The sequence below is a fragment of the Austrofundulus limnaeus genome, unplaced genomic scaffold, assembly GCF_001266775.1.
Source record: "Austrofundulus limnaeus strain Quisiro unplaced genomic scaffold, Austrofundulus_limnaeus-1.0 Scaffold206, whole genome shotgun sequence".
Lineage (NCBI taxonomy): Eukaryota > Metazoa > Chordata > Actinopteri > Cyprinodontiformes > Rivulidae > Austrofundulus > Austrofundulus limnaeus.
In genome coordinates this window covers 237741-253312 of record NW_013952608.1, presented here as the reverse complement: position 1 = coordinate 253312, position 15572 = coordinate 237741, and the positions used below count along the sequence as shown (strand labels likewise).

General features: G+C 42.6%; 2 protein-coding genes across 3 annotated transcripts in view; both read right to left on the bottom strand.

Annotated features, from left to right (window-relative positions):
- Nucleotides 1–1140, bottom strand: part of lrrc53 (leucine rich repeat containing 53) — an 11770-nt gene extending 10630 nt beyond the window's left edge. The window contains exon 1 of the mRNA XM_014018948.1: nucleotides 1013–1140. The gene's annotated coding sequence lies outside the window, so the exon portion shown is untranslated. The remainder of the gene's footprint in view (nucleotides 1–1012) is intronic.
- A 207-nt stretch (nucleotides 1141–1347) lies between these two features.
- Nucleotides 1348–12530, bottom strand: cryz (crystallin, zeta (quinone reductase)). Of its 2 annotated transcripts, none has more exons than XM_014018950.1 (8): nucleotides 12369–12530; nucleotides 7313–7465; nucleotides 7070–7233; nucleotides 3243–3294; nucleotides 2129–2278; nucleotides 1948–2049; nucleotides 1784–1879; nucleotides 1348–1708 (listed from the first exon to the last, which is right to left on the bottom strand). In XM_014018950.1, the coding sequence occupies exons 1-8, from the start codon at nucleotides 12474–12476 to the stop codon at nucleotides 1547–1549; spliced, it is 987 nt and encodes a 328-aa protein (XP_013874404.1). In that variant the 5' UTR covers nucleotides 12477–12530; the 3' UTR covers nucleotides 1348–1546. The 2 variants fall into 2 exon arrangements, with proteins under 2 accessions (XP_013874404.1, XP_013874405.1); XM_014018951.1 differs by lacking the exon at nucleotides 12369–12530 and adding an exon at nucleotides 7619–7797.
- Nucleotides 12531–15572: the final 3042 nt, after the last annotated feature.

The window sequence follows — 15572 nt, the reverse complement described above, 5'->3', positions numbered from 1 at the left end:
ACCAACATCTGGTGAAAATTTCATGTCATTAGCACCTCTAGTAATATATTTACTGAGAAAAATGGTGACGTGTTCAATACTTATTTTACCCGCTGTATGTGAAAGTTAGAAAGTTAATACAATATATCAAACTGTCTGACCCATGTGGGGGCAAAAAAAAGTGATAGCTATTGCCTCCTCAGTTGTTAAGAACTGTCTCTGAACAGCAAAATAGCAACAAGCAGCTGAAAAGAATAATTTCACTCCAAAGATATCAGTTCTTTCATCAGAAACACACGAAGCCTCCTAATCTGTCATAACTCTGTGATTTTTTGACCTGAAGTTTCAGTGTGTCAGACTCTGTAACTGTGTTCAATTCCACACAGATTTACTCTGTAGATGATCGCTTCTTTGTGTTTTTTTTAACTATTCCTTTTCCTTTGAGGCTTATTTGTGTTACTCTGTATCCTTTGGACATATCAACTACCTGCCAATATGATGGCCTTAAAATAAGCTCACAGTACAGGCTTTGTTTAATTAAACGATTTTTAACTAATAAAAACCAATGAAATTAGGATTTTAGACCATTTAGAAGTATTCTCAGTCAGGCAGTGTTGTCTCTGCTCTGATAAACACACACGTTTTATGTAATTTTTCCAGGAATACACATGTTGGATGAACTCATCACAGCAAATCTCTTTGAACAGTAAAAGTGTTTTAAATGTCTCCAATTCCTGTATTAATCTGTTTAAAATAGTTTACAAAATGCAGAAACATTTAATATATTATTTAAAACCTACAGGACCTCAATCCCTTCATAAAATACAACTGCTAACTTGTGCAATTTGTTGCACTGATAATCCACTGAGAAGTGAATGCAAATTAGTGGGATTACTTTTTAGATTTACAGAATAAATTTAAAAAATAAGTTAAAAAGATAATTCTGACAATTGAATTCAAAGAGTAAATCAACTAGTCAAAATGCTCAGGTTATAATCTGAAATTATTTAAGATTAAACACCAAACTGCTCACCTATCCCAAACTTTTGATAATCCAGACCTCCGAGCTTCGTCTGCGTCTGGCTGCTATACGGGTCCAAACATCTCGTGTGTGTGTTTGTGTGTAAGTGTGTCAGGCTTATGTTACTCTGCTGTGTTGTGAGCATGCTCAGTAGAGACCGTCACCTGAGGAACACAGGTGTCATGTTGAACAGACGAGTTCAAATGTGACAAAAGAACAAATGAATCGGATGATCCAGTTTAAAAATGTTAGTGTTTATTGTGAAGTTATGGCTGACACAATGTGTTCAAAGTATTAAAAAAACATTATTTTAGTAGTAATTTTTTTCAAATATTTAAAGCAAAGCAGGTGTTTATCTGAGCACATCTTTTAATTCAGATGAGTTTATTGCATCACTGAAGTCATAACGCTCTGTTAACTTTTAACCTTTATAATAAACTCATTCAAAGTGAGACAATGAAAATTATTTTCATGTTTTCTTTTCTTTTACTCATCTTCTTTCATATAAAATGATAAGTATTTATGAACTTCACTTGGGTCACGCCATCACATGGTCAGGACAATTTTCCCAGCAGCCCCGCAACTCTCGATGATGTCATGGTGGGTCTGCGCAGCCAGTTCCAGTGGATACTGGGAGCCGACGACCGGACGCAGCCAGCCGGCTTCCATCCCTGCGAAGAGCAGCGCAGCGCACTCCTTCGTCTTCTCCTGAGGGAGAAGAGGAGAGGGATGAGCACAAAGCTACGGTTTATCAGATGGAAGCRTAGACGTTGTGCAGCGTACCGGTGTTGCACAGAACAGGGCCACCCCGGTGATGCTGCTCTCTTTGGTCATGGTGTCCCTGGGGTTGATCTGTACGGGACCTCTGGAGCCGACGACCTGCAGAGGAAAGAAAACACCTTCAGCACAGCAGAGAAAACAGAACGACAGACTGACGTCCTACTGACCATCACTCGTCCTCCGTAGGCCAACATCTGGAGGTCTTTGCTGAGGTTCACATTGGACAGCATCTCCACGATCACGTCCACACCTCGGTCCTCTGTGGCCTCCTGGAAAACACAGTTACTGACTCTGCATCAGTCACAGACTGAAAGATTTGGTTTCTTTTTTCCTCCTGTGTGAGTCTACCATGATCCGCCTGGTGTAGCCCTCCTCTCTGTGGTTAAAGACCWGGTGAGCGCCGTTACTCAGAGCCAGCTTCATCCCCACTGATGTCCCCGCTGTCCCCAAAACCCTCAGACCCAGAGCGTGGGCCAGCTGGCACGCCGCCACACCCACCTGAAGGTGGAGGAGAACCTGGTGACTCACTGATCCAGGTTAGAAGCCAACAAATAAAATACGATAAATCCAAAAACAAGAATATTTTTTAAAAAATGTACTCGTCTGTGATTATTGTTCTAATCATTTCTGTTCATAAAACTGATGTCATCATAAAAGGTGGCAAAAACGTGAATCTGAACAAACCAGGAGCCAATTTTATTTTTGAAAACCCGTCTAAAAACTACCAAAAACTGTACTGATTAAACGCCTAGTGTTCTGTGAAGGAATGCAGTTTTAGACTGAAAAGATTTTCTATGAAGAAATGACGGAGTTGTAGCCGTTTTAGTCAAACCCTGAAAATGCTTTACTAAATATCATGTGATATCAGAGACGTCACGCTTAAAGTATGTGTTATGAACAACTGTCAGCTCTAACCAATAAAATCGATTATTAAAACTGTTGGCAACAAATTTCATTATCGATTTATTATGTCGGGCGATTTATGATGGCATTCATTCAATAATTAAGCTTTAAGTTTTAATTTGCTGACAAATTCTCTATTTTGGAATGAATAAAGTCAAAACTAAAAATGTTTTTGTTTTACAATTCATCGATTAATAAAAATAAAATAAAAYGGTTATTCGCTTATTGTAATAATAGTTAGTTGCAGCCCTAGCTAATACCATATGAAATTTGCGCTAAATATTTACTAAAATGACGGAGCTATAGCCCTATTTGATGTTTTTATTGTCTTAAATTTTAGCCGTAAAGATGCTCACTTCCAAAAGAGGAAACAAATCAAGAYGATTCATCAGTTCTTAAATGTTATATATTCTTGTCTTAAAGCTTCAAACTTTGATCTCATTTGAACTTTTCTGTTTTCAGTCACTAATGGTMTTTCCTGTTCCCTGGTTTAATAAACAAACTTTACTCCCAGATTAAAAACAGTTTTATTTAAATCCAATGTAAAAGCTGTTCTCACCCCACCGCTCGCTCCGTGAACCAGGACCGTCTCTCCAGGTTTGACTCGAGCTCTGCAGAGTCAAACAAAAAAAATCATCTGAGAATTATTTGTATAGGTTATATTTTATCTTTTTGTTGCAGTAATTTCCTTTCTAAACAGTACGTTTTACTGTTTAATTTTATTTGAGTATTTCCCTGCTTTCTTAGCTCATGTGTAAAGATAACTTATAAACCAAAAGATATTAATAATAGGTTTTAAACATTCAAGCCATTTTTTATGAGTAGTTCAGAACTGTCATTTCTCTTAGCAATTTTTTTTGGCTGCTCCCTTCTTCAGGGATTGACACAGCCATCATCCTCACTGAATAAAATAAAATAAAAGAATTATTTCATACCAAGTGCTCTTCCAGACAACCTGGGCTCAAACCAGCAGCCTCAGGTTTCTGAGACCACGGCGCTGCCCACCGACCAGCTGGGAGCCCTACATCATTTCTCTAATTCACTCACATTTCTAAATTGTTGTGCTACAAAATCAAACTAAATCCTTCTGATTTCACATTTTATGAAATTTGCTGCAAATCAAACCCTCTGCTGGCTTCAGTGAAATTCATATTTGCACCACCAGGGGGCAGTGTTTCCTCTAACACAGCTGGAGAACATGAAGTTAGAGGATCAGTGGATAAAAAAATAAAATAAAAAAAAATACACTCTGGATTCTGCAGAGTTTAAATGTACCATCAAGTGTTCAGACCTTGTAGTAAATGTAAATCAACTTTAAGCAGTTTTAGTCTGTTGTTATATTATAAACACTCATCAGTTGTACTTCTCGTGTAATCCTTTTTGTTGTATACTCACTGTTGTTTCACTAATGAGAACAAAATTAATGAAAAGTACTTCAGTTCATTCATAACGTCTAAAATATTTGGACATAGGAAGCCTGTGCACATGCACATACAAAGGTTACATATGGCAGTAATGATGTCACCACTTTAATGAAACTGGTGATTTTAAGATGTTAGTTTGATTATGTATTAAGTTCAACATCAGAGAACTTAAACCCTAACCTGCCTCATGTTCACAGTAACTCTGGTACTGTGGGAATAACTGAACTCAGGTCACCATAATTCAGCCTGGTTAACTTATTAAAGTTGAGTTTCAGAGGATGAATRTGTGACTGAGACTTCAGCACAGATTCAGGTCTGGTGGTCCACCTCTAAACTCTATGTTTGACTCAGTTCTTATCTTGCTGCTGTGCAAATATTCATTTTTCATTTAACTGTAATGAATCTTTTTATAATGGGGGGGGGGGGGGGKGTCATGTGGCACCATGTTCATCTGTAGGGAAGGAGGCGGGATTTAAAGCTGCACGTCACACGCTCAGACTCTGGTTTCAAAACACAGCAGAGTCCGTAATGTGTCAGTTCACGCAAAGAAAAAGGTCAGGAACACTTGGTCTGTCAGGATATAGGTCTATAGTTTGACTCAGATGGATTCATGATGATGTTTTCACTTCATATTTTTAAGAAAATAAGCAGATATACTTTGTTACTGTAAGAAACCACCATCGTGTTCCTGATCTCACAGAGGCTACGTTCACACTGCAGGCAAATGCGATCCAAATCCAATTTTTTTTGCCCCATCTGACCCATATCCAATTTTTTTAATGACAGTCTGAATGCGACAAATACGCTTTTTTCAAATCCGACCCAGGCCGTTTCAGTATGTGGTTTTAAATCGGATACATATCTGATGTTTTCAAAGCGACTGCAGTGTGAACGCTCATACATCAGGGAAACATCTAAACATGCAGGAAAGGAGTCCTTGAGGACCAAGGTTGAGAATCACTGCTTTAATACATGTGATCTGATTTATTATTTACAAATAAATGGCAAAGAATCAACGGCTTCGAGAAGCAATACTAAAAAACATAAAACTGAGTCAATATTATATTTTGAAAATGTCTCATCAAGCTCAGAGAAGCTCTTGAGGTGTTGGTCAACATTTCAAGCAGTGATTTTTAGATGTTTCCCTGATTTGACACACCTGGTTTGAATGAAGAGTGATTAACAATCTTGTGAAGACCTGCTGAAGAGCAGGGGAACAAGTAAAACATGCTGGGTAGGGGCTCTTGAAGACCAGGGTTGGGCAGCCCTGACCATGTGTCAATGAGACCACCCCGCCGAACCTAATAGAACGTTAAAACGGTGATATTTTAAAGTTTGCACAGATGATGATGCACATTTTTTAAATCAAATTTAAGACTTTTTAAGGTCTTAATTTCAGATATGTAAATTTAAGACTTTTAAAAAAGGACCTGCAGACACCCTGTATTTTAAAAATAACTGATAATTGACATCTATGAAGGAATCTTTTAAATACAGAAGAATCTCTGCACTTTTGATTTGAGCTTCTCCTTTAGTGTAAAAGCTGCCTCCTGGACAGGTGGTGGACACGTGTGGACAGGTGATGGACAGGTGTGGAAAGGTGTGAACAGGTGGTGGACAGATGGTGGACAGGTGATGGACAGGTGATGGACAGGTGGTGGACAGATGGTGGACAGGTGTGAACAGGTGGTGGAAAGGTGTGGACAGGTGGTGGACAGGTGGTGGACAGGTGTGAACAGGTGGTGGAAAGGTGTGGACAGGTGGTGGAAAGATGGTGGAAAGGTGTGGACAGGTGGTGGAAAGGTGTGGACAAGTGGTGGACAGATGGTGGAAAGGTGTGAACAGGTGGTGGAAAGGTGTGGACAGGTGGTGGAAAGATGGTGGAAAGGTGTGGACAGATGGTGGAAAGGTGGTGGACAGGTGTGAACAGGTGGTGGAAAGGGGTGGACAGGTGATGGACAGGTGGTGGACAGGTGGTGGAATGGTGTGGACAGGTGGTGGACAGGTGTGGACAGGTGGTGGAAAGGTGTGGACAAGTGGTGGACAGATGTGGACAGGTGGTGGAAAGATGATGGACAGGTGGTGGACAAGTGCTGGACAGATGGTGGAAAGGTGGTGGACAGATGTGGACAAGTGCTGGACAGGTGATGGACAGGTGGTGGACAAGTGCTGGACAGATGGTGGAAAGGTGGTGGACAGATGTGGACAAGTGCTGGACAAGTGCTGGACAGGTGTGAACAGGTGGTGGAAAGGTGGGGGAAAGGTGTGGACAAGTGATGGAAAGGTGGTGGACAGGTGGTGGAAAGGTGGTGGACAAGTGGTGGACAGGTGGTGGACAAGTGGTGGACAGGTGGTGGAGAGGTATGGACAGGTGGTGGACAGGTATGGACAGGTGTGAACAGGTGGTGGAAAGGTGGGGGAAAGGTGGTGGATAGGTGTGGACAAGTGGTGGACAGATGGTGGAAAGGTGTGGACAGATGGTGGAAAGGTGATGGACAAGTGATGGAAAGGTGGTGGACAGGTGCTGGACAAGTGGTGGACAGGTGGTGGACAAGTGGTGGACAGGTGGTGGACAAGTGGTGGACAGGTGATGGACAGGTATGGACAGGTGTGAACAGGTGGTGGAAAGGTGGGGGAAAGGTGGTGGATAGGTGTGGACAAGTGGTGGACAGATGGTGGAAAGGTGATGGACAGGTGGTGGACAAGTGGTGGACAGGTGGTGGAGAGGTATGGACAGGTGATGGACAGGTGGTGGAAAGGTGGGGGAAAGGTGGTGGATAGGTGTGGACAAGTGGTGGACAGATGGTGGAAAGGTGTGGACAGATGGTGGAAAGGTGTGGACAGAATGTGGAAAGGTGTGGACAGGTGGTGGACAGGTGGTGGAAAGGTGTGGACAGGTGGTGGAAAGGTGTGGACAAGTGGTGGAAAGGTGTGGACAAGTGGTGGAATGGTGTGGTCTTACTTGTGAACCAGAGCTCTGTAGGCAGTGAAGTACGGGATGCCGATGGCTGCTCCCTGTGAGAAGTCTAAAGCATCGGGCAGCTTGTGAACGCAGTCGTCAGCAGCTACAGTGAACTCTGCGTAGCCTCCAGACTCTGTGGCTGTGGTGAACACACGATCCCCAGCCTGGAAAACACAAAGATTCTCAAACGTTGCCGAGGCGGCACGTTTATTTGTGCGTCTGATCCGTCCCACACGGTTTTACCTTGACTGCGGTGACGTCCTCTCCGACTGCCTCCACCACTCCGGCCACATCAGAACCTGGCGTGTACGGCAGGGTCGGCTTCCGGGCGTAAGATCCGGAGCGGATGTACGTCTCTACGGGGTTCACCCCACAGGCACGGACTCGGATCAACACCTTCACACCATCACAGAGACAGGAAGTTGTGGAAAAATGTTAACAACAACAACAACAACCTTAGAGACATTTCAAAATGTGGACACAGAGGGACAAAAAAAAACAATTTTTAAAAGTTAATTTCTTTTAGACTTTAGATTGTACTTAATTTACCTGTCCTGTGTTTGTGTAACACGACTCCATTTAGAGCAGTGTGTTCTCCACAGAAGAAAGGACAAATGAAGCCAGAATAAAACAGCAGAGCCCCGTTTCAGAAAGGGGAGGGGGTCCTGAAGAAGGGCGGACCGCCAGGTGCAGTCCTGGGCTGTGGGTGGGCTCGGGGCTTGGACGGTTGCCGGGAGCGGGGCTGGCTCTCCATCCTCCCTGGTGCTACTTGGTCTCCTGAGGTGTGGCTCTTGGTTCCTGTGGGTGGTCCCCTGGCTGGGGTGGCTGCCGGGTTCCGGGGGGTGGACTTGGTCATTGGCGGTGTGGTGGGGTGGTCATGGGTGTGGCTTCTCTGCGGCGGGGGGCTGGCCGGGCGTCCTGGTGCGGCCTGGGCCGGGCCTTGGCTATCTGCTCCTCTCCACCTCAGAATGATTGGGTCTACCTCCTGGGTTTGGGTGTGTGCGGCCTCCATTAGGGTGTGGGTACATGTCCTGGACCTGGGGGGTCTAGAGTGTGTATCGGGGGTATGAGTGGAATGTGGCGTCCTTGAATGTCTTTGAGTGGGGGTGAGGATGAGGGTGGGATGGTGCGATTGTGTATGTTTGGATATTTGTCAGGCTGTGGTCTGGGCTGCCCCTCCTACTGGTTTATCTGGGGGCCCGCTGCTACTCGGCCCCCCGGWGGGGTRTGCGGCTGGCCGCCGGCGTGCTGGGGGTTTCCGGGGTCTGGGGCTGGGCGCTGGGGTGTGTGCCGGCCTGGCCTGGTGACTGCCTGCTGGGGCTCGGGACCTCTGGACCTGTCGGGCTTTGGCCTGGAGGGGGTGCGCCCTGGGGGCCCGGACCTCTGTGCCCTTTCTTGGATCTGCTCTGGTATGGCAGGTGCCGGTGGGGCCCATGAGTTTGTTGCTGCCTGCCCCGGGGGCTGTGTGTGTGTGTTTGCTGGGGGGACTCTCCCAGTTCTCCCCTACGGTCTGATCTGGGGGTTGGGTGGGCGGATCTTCCCGTGCGGGTGCCCCTTGGGGCTCTGCGCTCGGGGCCTTGGGTTCTGGTCTCATGTATGTATGTATATCTTTATATGCCGTATGTATGGGTATGTGTATATTTTTATATATGCCCTCCATGTATTTATCCATTTATTTTTCAGGTGAGCGGACAGATGTTGGGTGTGTGGTCCTGTGTTTTGTTGGTGTATATTTAATATACTTCTAATCACTATTTCAATATTTATTTCTAATTACTTCTCTCTCTGTTTTTCTCTCTGTCTCTATTTTCTCTTCACTTAAAAAAAGTCACTGATGATGAAGAAATAAATAAACTAATATTTGGTTTCATTTTCTACTGAAGTGACAAAAAAGAAGAAAAACAACAACAACAACAACAACAACCTTAGAGATATTTCAAAATGTGGACACAGAGGGACAAAAAAAAACAGTTTTTAAAAGTTAATTTCTTTACCTGTCCTGTGTTTGTGTAACGTGACTCCATTTGGTGCAGTGTGTTCTCCACAGAACAAAGGACAAATGAAGCCAAAATAAAACAGCAGAGCCCCGTTTCAGAAAGCAGGGTAAGTGCAAACCCTGAGTAAGTTTTGGGGTAACTAGGTGCATACCCCGTGTTTTTGGTTTCAGAAAGCCAGATAGCAGTTACCCTGAGTTAAGTTACCCCTGAAACTTACTCCGTGAACCAACCCTGCTTTACTTGAACATATCCTGGGTTAGTCTGACTATTTAGGTGACAGCTGTCATGAGGAAGTGTCAGACATGGCGTGTCCTTTTCTCCAGGAGCCTGTGGACAAAGGAGCTTTAATACTCTGCAGAAATCTACGTCGGGAGAGAGTAATCAGACCGAGATTAGATGTGTTCTCATTTCCAGACGATTATTTGTTTGAGTGCTACCGGTTTTCACGCTCCAGAGTTAGATGGACCTTCGTCAGCTGATCCTCAGTTAAAATTAACAGTCATTATTTTACACAATAAAATTTGAATAAAATTTAAACCTACAGTAAAGCAACACATCCACATGCACCTGGGTCTACCCCCTCTCTGTGACAGCTGACAAAGTTTCTTCATCATCATCCTGTGATGAAATATAATAAAATGGATTTACCGTACTGAAATGCACTTAAAAACTTTTCATAAATACAAAATAAAAAATAATAATTTTAAATAATAATAATAATCCTTACAGCAGCAACAAAGATCTGTGACCCAGAAGGAACCTCAAGAGACAGAACACCATCCACCACTGRTGAGACAAATGATGGGATATTTAATTTAGACTTCCATAATAATGTGCCACTTAAAACCAAACACATTCCTTAGATTATGTGACTGCACCTTTATTTCAATTTACATAAGGTTAATGTTGTAAGAGCACCCATAGTCACAAACTGGATACAAAAGCATCAATGACAACTACACTTGAAGATGTATGGCTGGGATACTGGGAAACGGTAAAATGAGTAAATAAATTACTTCAAGAGCTAACCTTTAACATAACTGTTGTTGTCCTGGGGCATGGTTGGGACAGATGAAGTTCCCCCAGGGATGCCCTCAGCTATAAGTCGCCCACTATTGTGACTCAGGGCCAGCTCTTCGGCTTCTGATAGTGGTGGAGGACCCCCACCTGTCTTTCTGGCATCTGCCTTTTACACACTTGCTGTAATGAAGGTCAGAAATTAATTAGACACATGCTATTTTTGCGTGTACATTTTATTTATTGGTAGAGAGAAGGTAATGCATTTTATTTTTTTTGTGGAACACGTTACTTTCATGGGCTCAATGTAGCTAGAGAATCATTTAATTAATTTATTAAAGATTGAACACAACAGCATTTAACTGGCGCTTACCTGATTTGACTACATTTTTATTTGCTGCCGTCCGTTTGGGACCGGCTGGGTTGCATTCCTCCCCCCCACACACACACACTTTTTTTTACTTCAAAAATTATAAAGAATAAATTATTAGCTTTCTGTCAAATCATACTCACGCAATGACTTGGTCAGAAATTCTCTGCCACACTAACTATTTCTCTTGCAGCGGCAACAGTATTGCTTTTTTTGGTAAATATATGTTGGTATTGTCCGTATGACGTCATTAATAGTTCCAGTGGTGAGAAATATGGACTTCGATTCTTCCCGTTTTCTGCCATTTCCATGGTGAATCGCATTATCTGACTTCCATTGATAAGGGCTTCTTAAAGTGTATCTTACCACCCCCCCCCCCCCCCCGAGATAACTCCGCCCCAAGGTGAAATTTAAAAAATGCATCAAAGTTGGTGGGGGGGAGGCGGGGTTAGAGAACGGACGTGTGGCCAGGATGAGAGAACGCGACAGCTAGCATTAGCATAATTGATGCTACATGGAGAGTGACCACAGCGACGCAGATAGTTACATCTCTAAACAGTAAGAGGTGGAGGATTTTTCACCCCCCTCCTCACCAGAGGCAGAGAGAGTCTTGATCAAGTCAGCTCAGTCTGGGACTGACTCATGTTGGCTCCCTGGGTCAGGACCTTGAGCTCCAGCTCCAGTAGCCTCGGCTGAGCTGTCCGCCTCACAACACACCAGCCTCGGACAGAGGAGGAGGAGCGCTCTGTGACAGCCTGACATAAAAAAAATAAATAAAAGCATCCAGCTGCTCACAAGATCGCTAGTTTAAATCAGGAATAAAAGTGTTGGGTCTTGTTTGACTGAAGTTCGGTCCGTTAGGGCTGCAGCTGCCCCCCTGTCTGTCTGCCTTTTTCCCTCCTCCCCTCCCGCTATGCAGGACATACTGCTTGTGTGTGTGTGGGACCGGGGGGACAGAGAGAGAGACAGAGAGAGAGAGAGAGAGAGAGAGAGAGACGCAGCAGTCAGCTCTCCCCACCCGAGGCTGAAGGTCAACAGACGATCATGCTAAGCTTGCTAACTGTTCCACCCTCTGACTGCTGCAGGGGCGTGTCTTAGAGAGAGGCTTTTATACCAGAACACAGCCGCTGTGACGAAACCGTGGAGAAGACACGTCACCGTGGAGAGCCGTTAACCAATATGTAAATTAGCCTGCAGTACCACTGCTCCACCCATATGAGCAGCAAAAACACGTTTTTAGACCAAATATTACAGATTTGAACAAATACACACAAAAACATCAAAATTAGCACAGAAACAGTACTATATAACATTTTAGACACATTCTAGACAGTTTATCAGATAAAAAAGTTAATTTTGGGGTAAGTTACGCTTTAAATACTTGAGCTCAAGGGGTAACTTCACTCCGAGTTAAGTTACCCAATTGATATCATCTGTTGTGAAACCGAAAATCCTGAGTATCACAGAGCAGGGTAAGTTGATTCAGAGTATCTGTGTTAACCCAGAGTTGGTTGAGCCTGCTTTCTGAAACAGGGCTCAGATGAAGAATATCTGAAACTCCTCAAGTTTTTACTAGCTCACCTTGTTGGAGCTAAAACACTATTTTATGTCTCATGTTGTGTTCTCTTGTGTTTTTCAGAGATTCAACTAAAAAGTAAAAGTGTGACTCGTTAACAGGCTGCTGGTAACAAAGACTGAAAGTCCTGTTTATTATTTTTCCAGCTGTCTGTTGTGTTGAGACTAAACTGCTTCATCTCTTGAGTTTAGCAGCTGTGCTAACACACACTGAAGGACATGTTATAATAATTTGTGGCTGTAAAGATTTAAGACACGGAGTTTGTTTTTACTCGGTGGCTAAACTGTGTGAACTTTGACCCTTTCAGCATTTCCTGCAGCAGACAGCCTGTGGTCTCACCTGTCTTTGTCCAGGCGAAGGGACAGGGACATCTGGACACAGTCTGAGGACAGACGGAGCTCCAAACTCCCTGACTCTGATAGCTCTCATCAACCTGCTGCCCGACATGTCTGCAGACAACCAACAAACACAGTTTTCGTTTCTTCTTCCGTTCTATGGCCAAACCAGCTTAAAAGGAGCAATACCGCCACCAACTGGAATAAAGTGGACACAAGATTAAAAAGAAAAAATAAAATAAAAAAAGGTTGGCTTTTTTTTTAAACTGTCTCTGATTTTCACATTTTTATTTCTGCTGCTTTTATGACTTTTGAACTGAAACGTATAAATGTCATGAAGGAAAAGAAATCATGTCTGTACAATATTGTACAATCAACAACTATTAATGATAATAATAATAATAATAATAATAATAATAATAATAATAATAATAATAATAATTATTATTATTATTATTATTATTATTATTATTATTATTATTATATTATTATTATTATGGTGCAAAAAGCCTGTTTCATAAAACCATAAATGATATGAAAACCAAAAGAAACTGGAACTCAGTAGTGAGCATTTCATGCATGAGGTCATCTGAACCGAGCAGCTGGTCTTCTTGTGTGGCAGAGGACATCCTGCAAACAGTGAAGAAAAAGAAAAAGAAAGAAAGAAAGACAATTTTTTTCTTCTTCTTCTTGATCGTACCAAACCAGCTATTCTATTACTAGAAATAGTAATACTAGAAATAACTGGAATGGAGAGTAAGTAAGTAAGTAAATAAATAAATAAGATTAAAAAGGCCACGCGCCAGTGCTATACTGGTAGCGTACTACTCACCGCAGTGCACGGTTTTCCACATGTACTCACGCGCGAATCCCGTAGCGCTGTCGGACGGTTGTCAGGGATTACAGTCCTACAACAAGTTCTAGCAACATTCATTGCAACTGTGTAGACCATCTGCAACCCACCCAGACGGTTGTCAGCACTAGGGACAACTGGGACTCGAACCCGCGACGAGGCAAGCTGGACATGAATCCATGTTCTATCCAACTACGCCACGGGCGAGCTGCCTTAAAAGCGGAGTTCTCCGGCCGCATTTAAAGTATTTKCACATGACGTCACGACGCAGTGACGCAGTGCCATGAAACCCGCCCAAGATGGCGGTTTCACTCACATGTTTTTAAAGACGTCTCTGTTTGAAGTGAACTCCAACCCTTTATGAATGAGTTTTGAGAAGCCAAAGTTGGACTGAAGTGCTCATAAAATATCTTGTCATACCCGGATCTCATCAAAGTGAGGTAAAAGCCACTTGTTTATAAAAAAGAAAGACATCGTTAGCAAGTTAGCTAAACTCTGCTATCGGGTAAGCTAGTTAAAGCTCTCGACTGAAGATAAAGATGAGTGATCATGGAAAAAAAAAGAAGAAAACAAGCGGAAGAGCAGGACATCAGTCACACAAGTATACAAGACGAATGATCACAACTATTTTGATGGAAACAAGGCCTCAAAGTTGGACTTTGATTCTGATTTCGCGCCACTCGGACTCTCCGAGCAACAGCCCAGCTCCAAAAAAACTCCTGCAGCGGTGAGGTTGAACCTTCCCTACACTCCATCTTGAAAGCAGTCAATGACCGGGCAGAGGAGGTAAAGGCTGAAATCAAAGAGATTAAAACATCTGTTGAGTTCATGTATGGTGAAATTGAAGAACTAAAGAAGGATAACTGCATGCTGAAATATAAAAATGAGAAGCTGGAAACACAAATAGAAGAGTTGCAGGAGCGTGTTGCAGATGCAGAGCGTTACAAGCGGAGATGGTGCTTACGTCTGTATGGGTTACCTGAAAAAAAATGAAGATGTGAAGGAGAAGATCATGGCCATCTGTCACAAAATCGCTCCTGATCTAGGATCCAAAAAGCTGCTGAAGGAATCGACATAGCTCATGGACTGGGGAAGCAGATTGACGGACAAACCAGAGTGGTCATCATCCTCTTTGCTTACCTCTCAGTGAGGGACATCATCTGGAAGAGTGCTAAAGATAACAGCACCCTACAAGCTTCGCTTTGGTGACGATTTGACCAAGGAAGACAAGGATGCCAGATCTGCTTTGTGGCCTGTTATTGAACAGGCTCGCAAGAATGGAAAGAGGGCCTACTTCGTGGGACGTAGAGCTTACGTGGATGGAAAGGAAATTCAACTTGCAACTGGACAGTGACGTTTCTTATTCAACAGTAATCACTTCCATTTAAAATTGTTTAGTTTGTGGCTTCAAAGTTTTATTATAGGAGTCGTTTCAAATGACTTTTTCTAAAGTTGCTTTTCTTTAAAGGTTATAAAGAAAGGGTGTTCTGGAGTTAACATTTTTGTCAGTTAATACAAGGGGTCTGCGTAATAATATAAAAAAAGAAAAGCTTTCTTTCTTTTTTCTAGAGAGGCAAAAGCTGATTTTATTTTTTTACAGGAATGTCATTCTTGTTCAGAAGATGAAACCTTTTGGTTAAATCAATGGGGCAAAGATATATGGCTATCACGTGGTTCAAACAAGTCAGCAGGTGTAGCAATATTAAAACATAACTTTAAAGGTAAAGTTTTAGACGTCACATCTGATRAMAAGGGTCACTGGATTTTCTTAGTGGTTGAGTTTAATTCTTTCACCTTTTTATTGGGCAGTATTTATGGATATAATTCAGAATCCTTAACTGTGAGTTTCTTGAAGGAGCTAGAGGACACTATGACATTTTACTGTGCTAAATTTCTACTAGCAAAGATTATTTTAGGGGGAGATTTTAATGTGGTGTGGTCCACTCAGATGGATAGACATCCGTCAAGAATTAAAAATGGACAGAACCATCTCATGGACTTCTCTAATCGCTGGAATTTATCGGATATATGGAGACATCATCATCCCTTTGACAGACAAWACACCTGGAGTAACAAAACTTTTTCAGCTCAGTCAAGGATTGACTTTTGGCTTATCTCAGAGGAAATGGAGAGACAAATATCAGAGGTTAAAATGTGCCCATCAGTTCTAATTGACCATAAATCCATTTGTTTAAAACTTAAATTGTCCAGTGAKGATAGCAGAAGAGTTTTTAACCATTGGAAACTTAACAACTCATTATTAAATAATGTAGAAATTACATCATACATTCAAAACTTAATCAAAAAGGACTGGACACTTGCTCAAACTAACAACAAGTTTGGAAAATATTGGGA